Source organism: Jaculus jaculus, chromosome 2, assembly GCF_020740685.1.
Source record: "Jaculus jaculus isolate mJacJac1 chromosome 2, mJacJac1.mat.Y.cur, whole genome shotgun sequence".
NCBI lineage: Eukaryota > Metazoa > Chordata > Mammalia > Rodentia > Dipodidae > Jaculus > Jaculus jaculus.
The window spans coordinates 12713503-12731009 of NC_059103.1; the positions used below are offsets into that span (position 1 = coordinate 12713503).

Consider the following 17507-nt stretch of genomic DNA (forward strand, 5'->3'; position numbering starts at 1 on the left):
TGAAGCCCTGTGCTACTGGAGACCCTAGAGAGATGGGGGGGAGAGGGGTGCAGAGGGACAGAAGATAAACTACTTGTCGGTCTTCTCCCACCTTTAGGCCACCTCTTCATATCTCTAGATAGCAGGGGACGATGGGGACAGTGGCCTGTGAGCGATGTCAGAAGCCTACAGGTGGGGAGCCCTTGAAGGCAGTTGGAGCTGAGTTCTCAGTGCCAGAAATCATGGAAGGACCTGGGGTACCTGTCCCGCTGTGAGGACGGGACAGGTCCAGGGCTCGTGTAGAGCTCCGTGCTACAGTGGCTGTGTGTTGTAGACAGGGAAAGCATCGTGTCTGCTTGAGTGCTGGGGAAGCTCAGTTCTGAGGAGCTGGGTATGTGGGACTGTCCTAGAGAACTGCCGTCAGCTAATAGTCAGACTCAAAAGGGCTCGCCTGGACCTTTGCCTAGGCTGTTGACCTTAGGCAGGTGAGGGTCTGGTCTTGTGTGCCTATCTATAGGGACGTGTGTGCCATGGCACGCGGGAGGAACGAGGTAAGAGGACAAGCTCAGGATGTTCATCCTCTCCTTCCATTTCGCTTGAAAGGGTCTTGTTTTGTTTTGCCACAGTGATGGTCACATGAGCTGCTCTGTGAGCTTTAGGATTCTCCTGCCTGGCCCACGTTGCCCTAGGCACGTTGGGATTATAGATGCATGAGTTGTTTTGTGTCCGGCTCTGTGTGGGTGCTGGGGATACGAACTCTAGCCATCAGGTTTGTAGAGCAAGGACCTTTAACCACTGAGCCATCTCCCTAGCAGCCCCCCCCCCCCAGATGGGGGTCCTGGTGACCAAACTTGTGTGAACACTGAACACATCCAGCATTGGGTAGTGCCAGGAGACCCCCGCCCCAGGACCCAGCCTTGCTACAAGCCTATTATTTGTTGTGATTATTAATTACTACGTGGTGCTGGAGACGGAACCCAGGGCCTTTTATTCCTTTATTAAATCTGTTCTGACTTCAGGTCTTTTTGTTGTTAGTTGAATTGGGAAATATATGTAAAATATCTTGATTGCCACCCAATTGTCTCTGGGAAAAAGCATGTGTGTTTGGTGATATGAACTAGATACGTGTTCATGGAACACTTGTTAACAATGCTGGGGGTGGGACCAAGGGCCGCTGGTGAGCATGCTAGACAAGCATTCTACCACAGAGCTACCCTCACCCCCAGCCCCTCACTGGGGGATTCTAGGCAGGAGCTCTACCACTGAGCCACGCCCCAGCCCCTCACTGGGGGATTCTAGGCAGGAGCTCTACCACTGAGCCACACCCCAGCCCCTCACTGGGGGATTTTTTTTTCCCCTTTTTCTTTTCTTTTTTTTCCTTCTTTCTGGTTTTTCCGTGTAGGATCTCACTGTAACCCAGGCTGATGGAATTCACCATGTAGTCTCAGGCTGGCCTTGAACTCACCGTGATCCTCCTACCTCTGGGATTAAGGGCATACCCATCATGCCCAGCAGGAACTCTTTACCTGTGCATTTTGAACGCTCCATCCTCCTCTTCCCAAAGAGCGCTTATTGAAGTCTGTGCCTTTTACCCATGAAGCCAAGTGACCTTGGCTTGTAACTCCCATGCAAGGGTTCTTAAGTGAGTAAGAGCTTCCTGGAGCTGACGCTCACAGTGGGCCGCACAGAGCTGGCTTCCAGATTTGTAGGGAGCAGTCTCTTTAAGAGCCTGCAAGGAAGGGGTGGCGGGTGGCCGGGTGGGTGACCAGAGCAGCAGCCTAGAGAGCCCGGCAGAGAGCAAGCCGCTGTGTGACATGATCAGATAAAGGGCATCCATCACCTCTTTCTTGCGAAAGGAGGGGCTGAGGTTGGGCTGTGTCTGCCCAGCAGAAACACGCCTGGCGCTGGCTTCCAGGGCAACCAGGAGGGAGGTGGAGAGGAGAGGTGGCAGCAAAGAGCAAGCCGGCTGAGAGGGCAGGAAGGCCCAGATTCTAGAGGCAAAGGAAGGAAGCACTTGTATCCATCGCAGAAGTCTCAGAGGCCTTGGTCTGGATGTCTGGGCTTTACAGACCGGAGGCTGCATGCCAAGGGCTTGTTTAGGGATTGCCTACCATGCAAAAAGCCCCAGGCTCCACCCCTAGCAGTGCATAAACCAGTCACCGTGGTACACCACGGGAATTCCAGGACTCAGGAAGTGGAGGTAGGAGGATCCCCAAGTATAAGGTCATCCTCAGCTTCACAGCAATTAGCTACAAGAGACCCAGTATCAAGTGGTGGTGTCTTTGATCCCAGTACTCGGGGAGGTGTGGGCGGGGGGAGGCAGAGGTAGGAGGATTGCTGTGAATTTGAGAGGCCACCCTGAGGTTACAGAGTGAATCCCACGTCATCCTGGACCAGAGTGAGACTGACCCTACCTCAAAAAAAAAAAAAAAAAAAAGGGTTTGACTCAGTAGCTGAGCCCAAGTTGGTCTCCAACTTTGTGATTTCTACCACCCCCCCAGACTTGCCTTGGCCTAGCATGATGTGTAACTTAGTGAGGTTATGTCCAGGAAGTAAGTTGGACCATGCAGGTTGGGAAGTGACACCCATCCATTCCCACCGTCCCCTGCCCCAAATTAGCAGAAACACCTGAGAAATTAAGACCGGCTCACACAGAGCACTCATTGGTGGTGGTGGCCAGTGTGAGATTACACGCTTGCAAAGTAGGCTGGGCCTGTTCCTGAAAGAGCTTGTTAACCATGTTCACAGACCATTTTAGCCCTGACTTGAGGCTTCACTCTCAGTAAGCGAAGGCAGCGGCACCTGGGCTTGGGGCGGGATTGGTGTGGAAAAAGGCCTTAAGGGCTAGGACAGGGCTAATGAAGATAACCTTCTGCCTCTTCCTCTCTGGCTGAAGTCCTTGTTCAGTACTCTGCTGAGGGACAGCTGGGCACCCTACAAGTTGGGAAGAGACATCCCCCGAGTGTACCTGATCTCTTCTTTTTCCTTCTTTCTCTCCTCCCTGCATCTTTTTTGCAGTAGTGGTCTTGCATGTGTTAGGCAAGTGCTCTGTCACTAAGCTGTACACCCCTCCCCACAGGCCCTCACTAATGGTGGTCTCTAATCAGACGCTCTACTGCTGAGCCATGGCTCCAGCCCTCAGCCCCTTTTCCACGTCATTTTTGTTTTTGACGTAGGGTCTCGCTCTAGTCCGGGCTGAACTGGAATTCACTACGTAATTTCAGGCTGGTTTTGATCTCACTGCGACCCTCCTACCTCTACATCCTGAATGCTGGCATTAAAGAGGCATGTGACACCATGCCTGACTCCCCACTTACCTTTTATTTTTTGAGGTAGGGTTTCACTCTAGTCCAGGCTGACCTGGAATTCACTATGTAGTCTCAGGGTGGCCTTGAACTCATAGCCATCCTCCTACCTCTGCCTCCCAAGTGCAGGGATTAAAGATGTGTGCCACCATGACCAGCTCCCTTCACTTTTTTTTTTTTTTTAAAGATATCTTCATTTATTAGAGAGGGAAAAAGAATGGGTGTGCAAGGGCCTCTGGCCACTGCAAATGAACTCAAGAGCTACCATGAGCATTTGGCTTATATGGGACCTGGAGAATCGAACCAGGGTCCTTAGGATTCGCAGGCAAAGCCATCTCTCCAGCCCGCACTTCATTTTTTTTTTTTTTTTTTTGCTTTTTCGAGGTAGGGTCTCACTCTAATCCAGGCTGACCTGGAACTATGTAGTCTCAGGGTGGCCTTGAACTCATGGTGATCCTCCTACCACTGCCTCCCGAGTGCTGGGATTAAAGGCGTGCGCCACCACGCCTGGCCCACTTCACTTTTTGAGAGAAGACAGAAGTTACCCATGGAGGCCTTGAGCCTGTGGTACTACTGTGCCGGCAGTATTATTAAAATCCAGATGCCATTGACCACACTCCCTCCCAAGAAAGGATTGAGGGATGGGAGAGGTGAGACATAGAGGATGCAGAGTAGTAATTCAGGCCCCCACCTCAGGAATAAAGGTCAAGTCTCCATTTGCTGTCCCCAAGATCACACTAGGAAGCAATCAGGAAGGGCAGTGCCAAGCAAGACTATGGACAGGACCAGGATACAGACTGGAGGGATGGCATGGCCTCACTGATGTTACCCACCTGAAAATCAAGACCTCACAGATGTGGGGCCATAACATTTGTGGTGTGGAGAATATTCCCAAGGAGCACAGCTCTCCTCTAGATGGGTGAGCCTGTAGAATCGAATGTGGGGCAAGCTAGCCTGTATCTTCTGTGTGCTTCATTAGGGCAGACTCTGGCTGGCAGAAATCAGTGGCAAGACCTCCAATATAGCTGTTCCCATCTGACCTGCTTCCCACCAGCAGGTTGGCAGCTTGGCTTCTCCGCACACGACAGTGGTCTGGCACGATCTTTATATTCCATAGGAAGGATGCTCTCTAGTAGTGAACTACTCAAACCCACCGATTTTAATAATAAATGAGGGGGAGGGGGCTGGAGAGATGGCTCAATGATTAAGGCACTTGCCTGCAAAGCTTACAACCCAGGTTCACTTCCCCAGTGCCCACATAAGCCAGCTGCAAAAGGGGGTGCATGCATCGTTTCTTTGTAGTGGCTGTTGGTCTTAGCATGCCCATTCTGCCTCTCCCTCTCAGATAAAGAAAACAAGTGAGAGGCACAAATAAAGCAAGGGGCTGCAGGCTGGAAGTGCTGGTCCCTAGCACGCGAATACCCGCTATACTGGACCCCTTTGACACTCCCTAGAAAAGAATGTTTTCAGAGCTGGAGATGCACCTCAGCCACTAGAGTGCTTGCCTGTCCTGGGTTCTACCACACAAGCTGGGCACAGTGGTACAGGCCTGCAATCCAGGCACTTGGCAGGTGAACATAGGAGTGTCAGAAACTCAAGCTTTCCTGCTACATACAGTGAGTTCAAGCCAGCCTGGGTTACATGTCTCCCTCACACTGACAGACAATGCACAGTCCCACGAGCGGGACTTCCCCCTCATTTCTTGGGCCCGTGCTGTGCTGTCTCAGGCTTCGGCTGTAGTGAAACTCCAGAGCCAAGTGTTTCCAGGAGCTGCTGCGCTCAGGGAGGCTCTGCCCACCACAGCCTGGAGCACAAAGGATCCACCAGCAGAGTGCTTTCTTCTTTATAAACACAATTACATAATGTTTATTTGAAGTTCCAAATTTATTACAAGTCCACCCTTTCATGGGGCCCTTCCTCCTTTAACACAATTTAAAAAGCCATCAATGATTGAGATGTCACTGCCGTGGGAACATGGGATTCTCACTCTAACACCGATCAGGAGAAGCAGCGGGGGACGGGGCGGTGGCTGGGACCATGTCGCTGAATGTCAGTGCTTACTCCAAGCCACTGGACCACACCTGGAAGCCGCGGCACTTCCGGTGCTGTGGTGGGTTTCTTTTTCTTTAAATGAGTGCTTAAGAGCTGAGAGCTCACATTCTCCAAATTCAAAGTTGTTAGAAAAGAAAATTCAACCCTGTCTTGTACTTTTATCAAAATCTGTCATAAAAGGGATGGCAGACTACAAACTTTTGCCTAAATACAACACTGAGGCCAGGCTGGCTACAAAGGGCTGCGTGGCCCACCCTGCCTCCTCCCGGCACTGACACTGACCACGGAGGCCCAGGAACTCCATGTCTGGGTCAGGGTGGACTTGGAGGAGCAGCTGTGGACAGGCTGGCAGAGGGTCCCCAACCCCAGATCCCACCACCTGCCCTTGACGTGCTCCCAAGCCAGTCTCTCAAGGACAGCAAGGGAGAAAGCAAACACGTATCATATAAACTGTACTGTACATGTGCCAAAGCAAGATGACATATATCTTACAAGATGTTTTTATACAATATCACTGCTGAAACAAGCAATTTTAATAACTAGAAAAGTCAATTTAAAAAAATTAAACATTTAACTTCTTCCTGCTCTTCTTCTGCTCCCTATAAGAGAGCTTGTCTGGGTTGTGGGTGGGCTGGGCTCCAACACCCCTCTGGCCAGACCCATCAAAGCCAAGGCCTTATGCATGATCATAAGCAGGACTCCAGTCTATGGGAAGTGCCTTAGTTTACTGTTTTTGAGGAGGTGAGGTGGTGGGAGTGGGTAGAGGGCTGTCACAAAGGGAAAGGGCACTCAGGAATGGCTCCAGGCAATGTCTCTACTCTGCTCAAGATCAACCCAAGGCTCACACTGTCCCATGACGCTGGTGAATACAGAACTCTGTATGGCACTCATGGATACCGCCACCTGAGGGAGGACGAGACAGAGTGTGGGCTTAGAGAAATAGGACTGTGTATAAATATAGATTCAAAACAGATCTGCACCGCTCCCAGAGTGGCCTGACTCTCCATCCTGCTGTGGGGTACAGCACCTTCTTGGAGACCAGAACTTGGCACTGCCTAGGAGCTGAGGTGGGAGGAGCTAAGGGGAGAGGAGGACTGGGCACTTCCTCAAACTCTCAGGACACAGGGTACAGCCTGCATCTCCCACTAGTCCTTCTGAGTAAGGATCAGCAGCTTAGGATCAGGACCCCAAGAATTCTGCTTGATTAAGGCCCGGGGTGGGGAGCTTTCTCCAACAGCTTAAGCCTGGGGTGACATGTGTTTCTGTATGCCTACAGTCGGTCGCTTCCCCTTCAAGCTCTTCATCTTTTCTTGATGCCCCACCCTCCCTAATGGTCTGGTCTCCTATCGTTCCCCCACCTCAGCTCCCTCACCAGGGCCCTGCTTCTCTATTTCTTCTGTCTTCGTCCCCTGGGCTGTCCAACGGGCTCTGGATCACTGTCCCCATCATCATCAGTGAGGCGATCAGGAAACTTCCTGCGTTTCCTGCGGACGTAGGGGTGGGCTGGAAGGTGCTTATGCAGCAGAACCAGCAGACACTGCTCTGTCTTCGCCATGCAGCTGAGCACGTGGCTGCCGCGGCAGTTGTAGAGCTCGGCGTTGGTAAACACCTGCTTCATGTCAGTGAGAAACTCCTGCACGGAGCGGTAGCTCCCACACGAGCATTTGTTCTGCATGGTCTGAAAGTCCATGGGGTGGGTGATCACGTCGTAGTAGTCCTCGGCCTCATCTCTGGTCACAGGCTCCCTATGGAGAAGAACCGCACTGGGAAATCTGCAAGCAGCCCCAGAGTGCCTGGCTGCCTGTCAACCACGCGAGGACAGAGGCGTGCTTGCTTCCGCCCTTCCCCTGCCTTCCTGCAGGCCCACGGGCAGGTGCTCACCTGAATGGCCAGCTGAAGCGGTACTTCACGAGCTTATGGAGAATCTCTTCACATTTCTGTAGCTCCAGGCTCTGCCTCCGGGAGCTGCGCTTGGTCTGAAGTACCTAGTGCCAGAGAGGGCTGAAAGTCAGTTATAACTGAACTACCAGAGGAGAGGAGCAGATGGGGTGGAAAAGAACCTGTTAAAACCAAAAAGAAAATAGTGCCAGTCACTTGACACTCAAGTCAAGCTCTGCTCTCAGCCCAGGAGGGGCATCTTCTACCTGACCATATGCTTTGGCCCTGGTGAAGGGTATCAAAGCATCATAGGCAAGCAGCAGTTATCATATAAACAAAACTGCTAGAGAGGCTGGACAGTCCAGCAGGACTCTAGCTCCAAATGCAGATGGACTTCAGATATGGCGATGCTGTGGACGGGTATAAACAAGCAACTACAAAAAGTTGGGTGGGCTGCTGGACCCCAAGTAACAACTTTGTGTGTGTGTGGGTGTGTGTTTGTGTGTGTGTTTAGGGGGAGGGGGTTGTCCGAGAAGAAAAGCAAGAGGTCCAACCCCCTTTCTCAGCTCTTCCACTGGAAGCAGGCAGGGGAGGTGGTTAAGGAAAGGAGTGGGGCTTCCAGGATACAGCCAGGGTACGTGTGGGCCTGGGAACTCTGACACCCTTTGATCTCCCCAACAGCTTGTTTTACGCCCTCAGCAACAATGTGATCTGCAACAAGAACAACAACAACAACAAAACACCAAGCAAATTTCCAAGAGCCTTTTTCTGTTCAAAGCTCAAGTGAGCCCTAAAACAAAACTACTAAAATTACATTGGCTGAGGAGCAACTGTGGGCAAAAGACCCAGCCGTTAGTGAGGCTCCGGCATTGTTGGCATTCTCATAGGGAGGCCCACCCCTCCAGGCCCACCAGAGACACATGGATACTATTTTAAAATCCCTAACAAGCTGCAGGCTGCCTGCTAACTAGGGAGACGTCTGCAAGCTAGGCACAGATGCCAGGCATAGCTGCTCCTGCACAGCCTGCTGCTTCTTCAGCCCCCAGGCCAGGAAGAGCGGGAAGGGAGGGAGAGGGCTAGCTCCCACCTGTTGCCCTGTGAATTCCTCATACTGGGGTGGGGAAGGAGAAACAGAAAGGCTAGGGGGAGGATAATTCTTACCAGCTCATCAACCTCAGCATCATCCACAGGTGGGGCCTTTGACTGTGATCTCCTGGCCGGATGTGGCTTCTTGCCGGGCGGTCGGCCTAGCCTCCCAGCAGGGGAGATGCCACTTTGCTTGCCCCGGATGGTCTTCCGAGGTCTCACTGAAAGAAAACATGGGCTCAGAGCAAAGTCAAGGAGTATGTGGGGTGTCAGTGGAGGGGAAGACCCGAGGAGACTTGCCAGGCAGGAGCAGTGGCTTCCTTTAGTTAGTGCACTTCTGTGGGGAAGTCTTAAGAGAGAAGGTGAGGAATGCCAAGACCGGTTGAAGCCCAGGTTCCTAGCACTTCTGTCCTATCCCCACCCTGGTCACTTATAGCCCCCAAGAGGCCTTTGCAGGAGCCAACTGTAAACTGGCTCAGGAGGAAATGTGGTTGTTTTTTTGAGGTAGTGCCTCGCTCTAGTCCAGGCCAACGTGGAATTCACTATTTAGTCTCAGGGTGGCCTTAAACTCATGGTAGTTCTCCTACCTCTGCCTGCCGGGTGCTGGAATTAACGGCACATGCCACCATGCCCAGCTGGGAGGAAACGTGTTTGCTCATAGGTATGTGTCTCTTCCTCAGCCTGGGTTAGCCAGAAGGAATGTATGTAGTTACTTCTGTGTGAGAGGGCATCTGATGGAAAAACTGTGCCTCATAATCCCAGTGACCCTACACTCACCAAACAATCTTTTCCTGAAAATCACAAGACAATGGATGAGGCCATTTCCATTAGAACCCAACCCAGCTTAGCATCCCCAATGAGAATAAACATGAAGGTACCAAGACTGTTTGTGTCTTTGGTTGGCAACAGGTGCTCAGTGCCCAGCAAATCAACATTCCTCAAGATGCCCTAGGGAGCATGCTCTGCAAGATCAGCTCAAGGCTTCTCCATTAAACCATTTTCCACAGCCCTTCCTTGCTAATACTCTGGAGGGAGGAGATGACATTTGGGCAGAGAATGAGTTTAGAGAGGCAGTGATGCAGAGAACCAATGACCGATGCTGTCCATTCTATTTCTGGACCATGCTAACTCTTCAATGGCTATTTTAAGGCCTCTAGCTCCAGAGTAGGCTAGGAAGGGCAAGAAGTTGAGGCTCAGGTCCTAGGCCTGGAGTTATATCAGGGACCCAGACTTGGTGGCCTGAAAGACTAACATCAAAGGTTTGAAGTACCAAATACTTTCTTAGATTCCTAGGCAGACAATAGCCCAGGTGCCCGAAGAAAGAAAAATTCCCTCCACAGTGTAAGTAGAAAGCAATCACTGGCTTGCAAAGAATAGAATCAACACACAGCTCCATTTAGAGCCTGTTCTTAGACAATGCACACCCAGGTCATGAAGGCAGTGGTGTCTCCTTGTAATATAAGATGAATGGCTGGCCTCTAAGAGACAAAACAGACTGGAATGTATACAGCCTATAATCCTAGCACTAGGGAGGCAGAGGCAAGACAGGAGGACTGTGGGTTCCAGGTTGGCTTAGACTAAATAGTGAGTTGTAAGTCAGTCTTGGGGATATAGGGATGCAGTCTGGGAAACATTTATCTCTAACAACACTAGACGGAGCCCTACAGGGAGGGGAGTGGGCTCACTGTGAGCTCTTTGGAGTGTGGGATATGAAGGTGAAGGTCAGAAGAGGTATGAAGCCCAGTGCCCGAAGATGTGGGCAGCTCCACAGTGGCAGTGGCAGGGGATGGTCATGCCAAGCACCTGTTCTCTCCTCACAAGAGCAACCCGTCAGAGGTGTGATGACTGAAAGAATTTTGGGAACCAAACCAACTCTTTAATCTTTAACTGTATTCTATTTTCTACTACTTACCTATAAAGAGCATGTTCTAGAAAGAAGAGGCTGTTAGGAGTCTGGGCTAGAGGCAATTAGGCATGTCACTGACAACACTGGAGCACCATGTAAGTGAACGTGGCAGGTCAAGTGGGTGCACTAGGCATCAATGATGAAGCAAGTTCTAGGACGTGTACCCAAGATGAAGACTTGAACCTTCCCACATCTTTCTGCCCATGCCACAGAAAAGCCACTTGTGTGTATTCTGGGGGATGTGTGTGTATGCACCCCATGCATGCAAACAGAGGCCGGGTGCAAATGTTGGGTGCCTTTGTCTTTTAGCTCATGCGTGTGTTTTCTTGAGATGAATGGAATCTGTCATTGAACCTGGAACTGCTGTTTTTCCACACAGGCCAGCTGCCAGTAAGTCCTGGTGAGTCTCTGGTCTGTACTCCCAACAGGACTGGCGTTACATATGTGCTATTTAAGTGGGTAATGGGGAATTGAACTCTGTCATCAAGCCCTTTTAGGCCACTGTACTTGCATGGGCAAGTGCTCTTACTAAGCCATCATTGCCCCGACACCAAAAGCCACTGTTCTTTCCACACTATCAAAATCACAGATGAAGCCGGGTGTGGTGGCATACACCTTAATGCCAGCACTCAAGGGGGAAGAGGCAGGAGGATCGCTGTGAGGTCAAGGCCACCCTGAAACTACATAGTGAATTCCTGCCTCAAAAAAATAAATAAATAAAATAAAAATTAAAAAAGGCTAGGAGACAGCACGAGGTTAAATTCGCCTCAGCAGCTACCTCATCTGTCTCATGCTTGGGGGGGGGGGGGATCAGACCAACAGCCTTGTCACAAGCATGCAGGGATTCTGGATTTCGCTGTCTTATAGCAAGCGAGTCTGCAGGATGATGCTCCAGACAACCACAGCTCAACAGCATTGATGTGACACTGTGAAGCCATTGTAGCCATACCGTAACTGTCACCCACAGTCCCCAGACAGAAGAGAAGACAGCAGGCGGGCAACACTGCCGCCTGCAGCCCAACCTCCCTAGGTCAGCCTGGGACTGAGGGCAACTGTGCAGACAAACCGAATACCTACACCGCAAACCAGCCACCTCATAGTCCTCTTCCTCCTCCTCTTCCTCTTCTTCTTCCTCGTCACTCTCATCCTCTTCACTGTCTTCAGAGGTAGACTCTTCAGTGTAATTCCTGTGGGGAGGAAAAGCCAGGTAGGAAACACAGTTCCAACCCAAAGTGCCCCTAAGACAGGATCCAGGCCAGTACTCTGCACCAAAAGACTGTGGGTTGATGATGAGGAAAGACATGCTCAAGCCAGGCTGTGATAGAATTCCACTAAGCTTAAACAGCAAGCTTTCCTCTACTCAGCCCCAAAGGCTACAGATAATCAAGAGCAAAATGTGACCCTCACCCTCCCTCCCTCTCCAAAACAATACAAAACACTATTATTTTTGTCTCACAAAAGCCAAATAAGGTAACAAACACTTCAGATTACTAGAAGCTGCCCTCAACTCTGGGGTGAACTGAAAGGACAAACAGCCCAGACAGGTGTTCCTTCACCTTGATGGCCCCCTTCCAGGAGCTGAGGCAGCTTGCAGATGACCACACATCAAAGCAGTGGTAATCCCCGCTCAGACAGCTGGTCCAAGCAGTACCACTTCAGAGCAGCACGCCTCATGGCTTGGGATGAGGGGATGGAGGGGAACTAACCCAGCAATGCTGTTAAGGTGGGGTTGGATCAAACAGCTCTGCCCATATGGAGACAGGCCAGTGCCTGTGGGATGGCCTTTTATAACCTCAAATGTCACTGTGGAAAATGATGACATTAACGAGGCAAATATTAGGAGCCTTCTCTCTCCAAGGGCCTTGCGTGGCAGGGCTGACACTGAGAGCAGAACAAAGCACCACCTTTCTTGTAGACACTGGCAATCCCTAGAAGGTGCCATGTCTTGTAAAGGCAGGAGGAGGTAGGCACCAGCACTGTTTCAAAGACTGAAAAGCAGGCTGGCACAGAGGAGCATTACTCACTCTAGGGATACAAAGGACTTAAGGGGGGAAAGAAAAAAGCCACACAATTTTAGCTAAGCCATGGGTAGTTTGGACAGGGAGGATGCCCAGACAGAGGCAAGCCCAAGAGGCAGGAGGAATAAAAACACACAGGAAGAGAGGACCTGGGCCTCAATAAACCCAATGTGCCAGAGCTCAAAAGTAAAGGCTTTTAAGCTAGGCATGGTGGCACACACCTTTAATCCCAGTACTCAGAAAGCAGAAGTGGGAGGATCGCCATGAGTTTGAGGCCACCCTGAGACTCCATAGTGAATTCCAGGTCAGCCTGGGCCAGAGTGAGACCCTACCTCAAAAGACCAAAAAGTTAGGCTTTTATTCTAGAGGTAATGGAAAAACTGAAAAAGTGAAGAGACCTCTGCCTCCTCCATAGAGCACTACAGTGGCTGAGAAGTAGGAGGACATGGATATGAGTTAAGGAAGGAGATGAAAGCTGAACAAGAAGCCCTGGGGAGAGGCAGGAAGGACAACTAGCACGAGGCCAGAGAGAAAGGGGAGCAGGCAATTAATTAATAAGGCAACTGACTGTGGATAGATATCTGGCTAATTAACAAGTAGGGTAAGGGAGAAAGTTCACACCCAAGTTGACACCAGGGAAAAGCAAGCATAGGCACAGGTAGGGAAGGAAGCGAAAGATTCCTTGAAGACTGATAGCAGTGACTGCCTGCAGAAGTGCTCAGACAGTTAGAGGGGCAGTGTGGAGGCAAAGGCAGGAGGCAAGACTGTTACATGAAAAGAAAGTAGTAGCAAGAACAGAAAACATGGCTAACAGTGACAAGTAGAAATGCCAACATTAAAAGAAAAAGCAGGGCCTCCTATCCCCCCTGCATTCTCATGGGCAGTTCTTCATACTTTTTCCTTCTCTTTGTGTAATGAAACCTTCTAAACACTTAAAAAAAAAAAAAAAAGCAGAGCAGAGCAGTCTGAGCTCTACTGATGATGTATCCAACAAACGAGCTAAAGCTCCTCAGAGCCATTCAGCTTGAGTGAATGAAGCTAATTAATTCACCTTACATCATCATTTATCCCTTTATGTCAATCATCTTATTTTGTGTGTGTGTACATCTGTGCACTCCCCATGCCCACAGAGGCCCAGGGAAGAAAATCAGGTGCCTCCTCTATTTTTTGGCCTTATGTCCATGAGCCTCAATCTCTCAATGAGTGTTTTTCAGTTAGACTGGCGGGGCAGGGACCTCTCAGCACTGGGGTTACAGGCACACGCAGGTAGGCACAGCTTCCTACACAGGTGCTGGGATCAACCTCAGGTCCTCATGCTTGCATAGTGAGTGCTCTTACCTGCTGAGCCATCTCCCAGCCCCGAAAATTTTCCATTTATTCTTCCCTTCCTCCCTCCCCTCCCTCTCTCCTTTGCATAGGGCACAGGGAGAAAGGAAGAAAGAGAATATAAATGGGGGTGCCAGGGCCTCCAGCCACCACTGCAAACCAACTCTAGATGCACGTGCTATTTTGTGCATCTGGCTTTACATGTGTACTGGGGAACTGAACCCGGGTCATTATTAGGCTCTGGGCCATCTCTCCATTTTCTTTTTGAGACAGTCTCACGTATCTCAAGCTTGCTAAAACTATCTAGCTCAGGCTGAATTTCTGCTCCTCCTGTCTCCACCTCCCAAGTGCTAAGATTATTGGTGTGCCATCAAGTCTGTTTGGGTAGTGCTGGGAAATGAAATCCAGAGCTTAAATACTAGGAAAGCACACTAGCAACTGAGCTACATCCCCAGCACCCCCCCACACACTTATTTTTAAAAGAAAAAAATTCTCACCTGCCACGGGAATTGCGCCTGGCGGTAGCAGGCTGGCAAGCTGGACACTGCCATTCGCCATCTGGTACTTCATAGAGGGCCGGCCTCAGACAGAACAGGTGGAAGGCTTTATTACACTCATCACACAGGATCAGTTTGTCATCCTCACCTGCAGAGATAAATATGTTCCACACTATCAGCAGCACAGCCACAGTGCTGAGCTCAAGGGCCCTGTGCCCTTGGCTGGCACCATGGAAGAACAAACACACTACTGCAGTGTTCTTTTTTTTTTCTTTGGAGACAGGGTTTCAATGTGTTACCTAGCTGGCCTTGATCGTGAGGCGATCTTCCTGCCTCTGCTTCCCAAATGCTGACATTACATATGTGTACTACCACACCCAGATTTGTTTTTAAGGTTTATTTTCATTTATTAGAAACAGAGAGAAAGGGAGAGGCAGAGAGAGTAAGAATGACCACACCAGGGCCTCTAGCCACTGCAAACTCCAGATGCATGTGACACCTTATGCATCTGGCTTACGTGGGACATGGAGAATCAAACCCGGGTCCTTAGGCTTCACAGGATTAGGCTTCCACTAAGTCATCTCTTCAGCCCCACACCCAGATTTTTGTTCAGTTTCTTCAAGGTAGGGTCTCACTCTAGCTCAGGATGACCTGGAACTCATTCTGTAGTTCCAGGCTGGCCTTGAACTTGAGGTGATCCTCCTACCTCTGCCTCCAAGTGCTGGGATTAAAGTATGCTGCCATGCCCAGTTTTTATTTTTTTTAATGTACATATTTTCTGAAAATAGGGAACCTAGAGATTAGATCTGTGAGGACTAGGCCAGGGACAATAGAATTTCTTGCCTTTGGAAATTAAGCCGTAACCTAATTCATAAGGCAACCACTGTTGAGAAGTTACTGATAGCGATGAAGCCCATTCCCACATGCTTTCTGCAGGACCCAGTACCAAAGAGATCAAGGCGTTCTGAGCACAATATTCAAAGGCGACCTTCCGGGCAGAAACACCCATCTTATTTCACAGATGACTAATATGCCAAGATAATAACAGGAATTTAAGTTTTATATCAACTTTTTTCACTCATGTAGAAAAGCTGAAGCCAACCTCCTCCCTTACCTTTATCTCAAATAAATAAATAAATATGTTTAAAAAATAAAAAAGAAAATCTGAAGCCTTGGAGCTGGAGAGATAGCTCAATGGTTAAAGGGCTTGTCTAGCCTAATAGCCCAGGTTCGATTACCTAGATGCAAAGTGGTACATGCATGTGGAGTTCATTTGCAACAGCAAGAGGCCCTGATCCTCCCATTCTTCCTTACGCATGCTTGGTCTATCTCTAACTCTGTCTCTGCTTGCAAGCAAAAGAAAATCTAAAGCCTGGGGTCCTGGGGAACACAGCCATTCTTGCTATGGCCACTGTCAACTGAGCAGCAGGGAGCACAGAGGCTCATGTCTTTAATCCCAGCCACTGGGAGGCTGAGGAGGTAGGAGTATCATCATGAATTTGAAGATAACCTGGGTTAACCTGGGCGACAGAGTTCCAGGTCATTCTGGGCTAGAACGAAACCCTGCTTCAAAAACAAAAACAAGGGCTGGAGAGATGGCTTAGCAGTTAAGGCGTTTGCCTATGAAGCCTAAGGACCCAGGTTTGACTCCCCAGAACCCACATAAGCCAGATGCACATGGTGGTACATATGTCTGGAGTTTGTTCACAGTGGCTAGAGGCCGTGGTATGCCAATTTTCTCCCCTTGCTAACAAATAAATAATTTTTAAATAATTAAAAATAAAAAAAAACTAAAGACAAGTGTTTGATGACCTTTAAGAGAAAGAAAAATGAGTCCCACCACACTTGAGAGAAGAAAATCTTGAGAATGTAAAGTCTAGTCCAAGTACTCAGATTAGCACATTTGACCAAAATATACCTTTCTTTCGACAAACTTTGCATCTAGCATTTTCTGCAGACATGTCCCACTTGATGCAGGCATCAAGCATTCCAAGTAGAACGTGCATTCGGGAAAAAGTCTGAGCTTCGCGGATTGCTGCCTTCCACTTTTCCAGGGCAGATGCAACCTAAGCAGAGAGCAAACCATGCCAGCGTTACGACAATGACCCAAAGACAGAGCAAAGACTAGAAATGAATGAGGATCTGAGAGAATTCTGAAACATTTACCTCCTAGACTTTCAAACTGATTTATATTACAGGGAGAAAAAAAAAAAAAAATCAAGGCTCCAAAGGTTGAAAAATAACAAAATATAACTCAAGGCTGGGGAGATAGCTCAGTGGTTAAAAAGTACTTTCTTAAAAAACCTAACAGCATGGGGTTCAATTCCCCAGTACCCTCAAAAAGCTGCGAGTGCAATGTGGTGCATGCATCTAGTTTCTTTACATATTCTCTAATAAACTTTTAATTAATTAACTTGAGAGAGAGAAGCAGGGATAAAAAGAGAGAGTGGGTGCATCAGGGCCTCTAGTCACTGCAAATGTTGTGCATCTGGCTTATATGGGTACCGGGGAATCAAACCTGAGTCCTTGGACTTTGCAAGCAAACTCCTTAACCAGTGAGCCACAGATACAGAAAAGGCATGTCAGGGCCTCCAGCCCTGCAAATGAACTCCAGACACATGTGCCACTTAGTACACCTGGCTTATATGGGTGCTGGGGGATAGAACCTAGGTCCTTTGGCTTTGCAGGCAACTGCCTTAACCGCTAAGCCTTCTCTCCAGCCCAAATAAAATTCTTTAAATATTAATAATAAAAAAACTTGCTGGGTGTGGTGGCACATGTCTTTAATCCCAGCACTTGGGAGCAGAGGTAGGAGGATCTGCATGAGTTCGAGGCCACTCTGAGAATACATAGTGAATTCCAGGTCAGCCTGGACTAGAGTAAGACCCTACCTCGAAAAACAACAACAACAAAACTTGCAAAGGTTCCATTAAGACTGAAGTGGGGGGAAGGGAATAAGTAATCACCAATCTTTTCCAGTGCAATCACTTCTGTATTGTTTAGAAGTAGGAAAAAATGAAGCTGGGCATGGTGGTGCATGCCTTTAATACCAGCTACTTGGGGAGCAGAGGTAGGAGGATTGCCATGAGTTCGAGGCCAGCCTGAAACTACATAGTGAATTCCAGGTCAGCCTGGACTAGAGCTCTTCGGAAGAAAAAAAGAAGAAGAAGTAGGAATAAATGCTAGCACACAGCAGTGCTGGACAGGTAATGAAACTGGTTAACAAGGCTATCCATCCTGGCATTAATCTACACCCCCAACCCTAGATAGAAGGGCCTAAAGACGGTAAATCACATACACAAAGCTTTCTATAGCCTTTGAAAGCCTTAAGCACTTGATTAAAAAAAAAAAAAACAAACAAAAAACTTACTTGTCATTGTCACCAGCCTATAGTTACAGTAAAAGTTTTCTAGTACCAGGGGCTGTCTAACTTCACAGTGGAGAGTTACCATTACTGTAG

General features: G+C 49.1%; 1 protein-coding gene across 2 annotated transcripts in view; it reads right to left on the reverse strand.

The window, feature by feature from the left end:
* Positions 1–5149: 5149 nt before the first annotated feature.
* The window catches only part of Baz1b (bromodomain adjacent to zinc finger domain 1B), an 85968-nt gene continuing 73610 nt past the window's right edge, over positions 5150–17507 (reverse strand). Inside the window, exons 14-20 of one of the 2 annotated variants that reach the window (XM_045142664.1) lie at positions 15966–16113; positions 14048–14195; positions 11284–11393; positions 8376–8521; positions 7218–7321; positions 6709–7081; positions 5150–6239 (exon numbers count right to left, since the gene is read on the reverse strand). In XM_045142664.1, the coding sequence (XP_044998599.1) occupies positions 6724–7081; positions 7218–7321; positions 8376–8521; positions 11284–11393; positions 14048–14195; positions 15966–16113 (1014 nt within the window). In that variant the 3' untranslated portion in view covers positions 5150–6239; positions 6709–6723. Of the gene's footprint in view, positions 7082–7217; positions 7322–8375; positions 8522–11283; positions 11394–14047; positions 14196–15965; positions 16114–17507 lie in introns of both variants that reach the window. The other variant, XM_004666266.2, reaches the window with a different exon arrangement.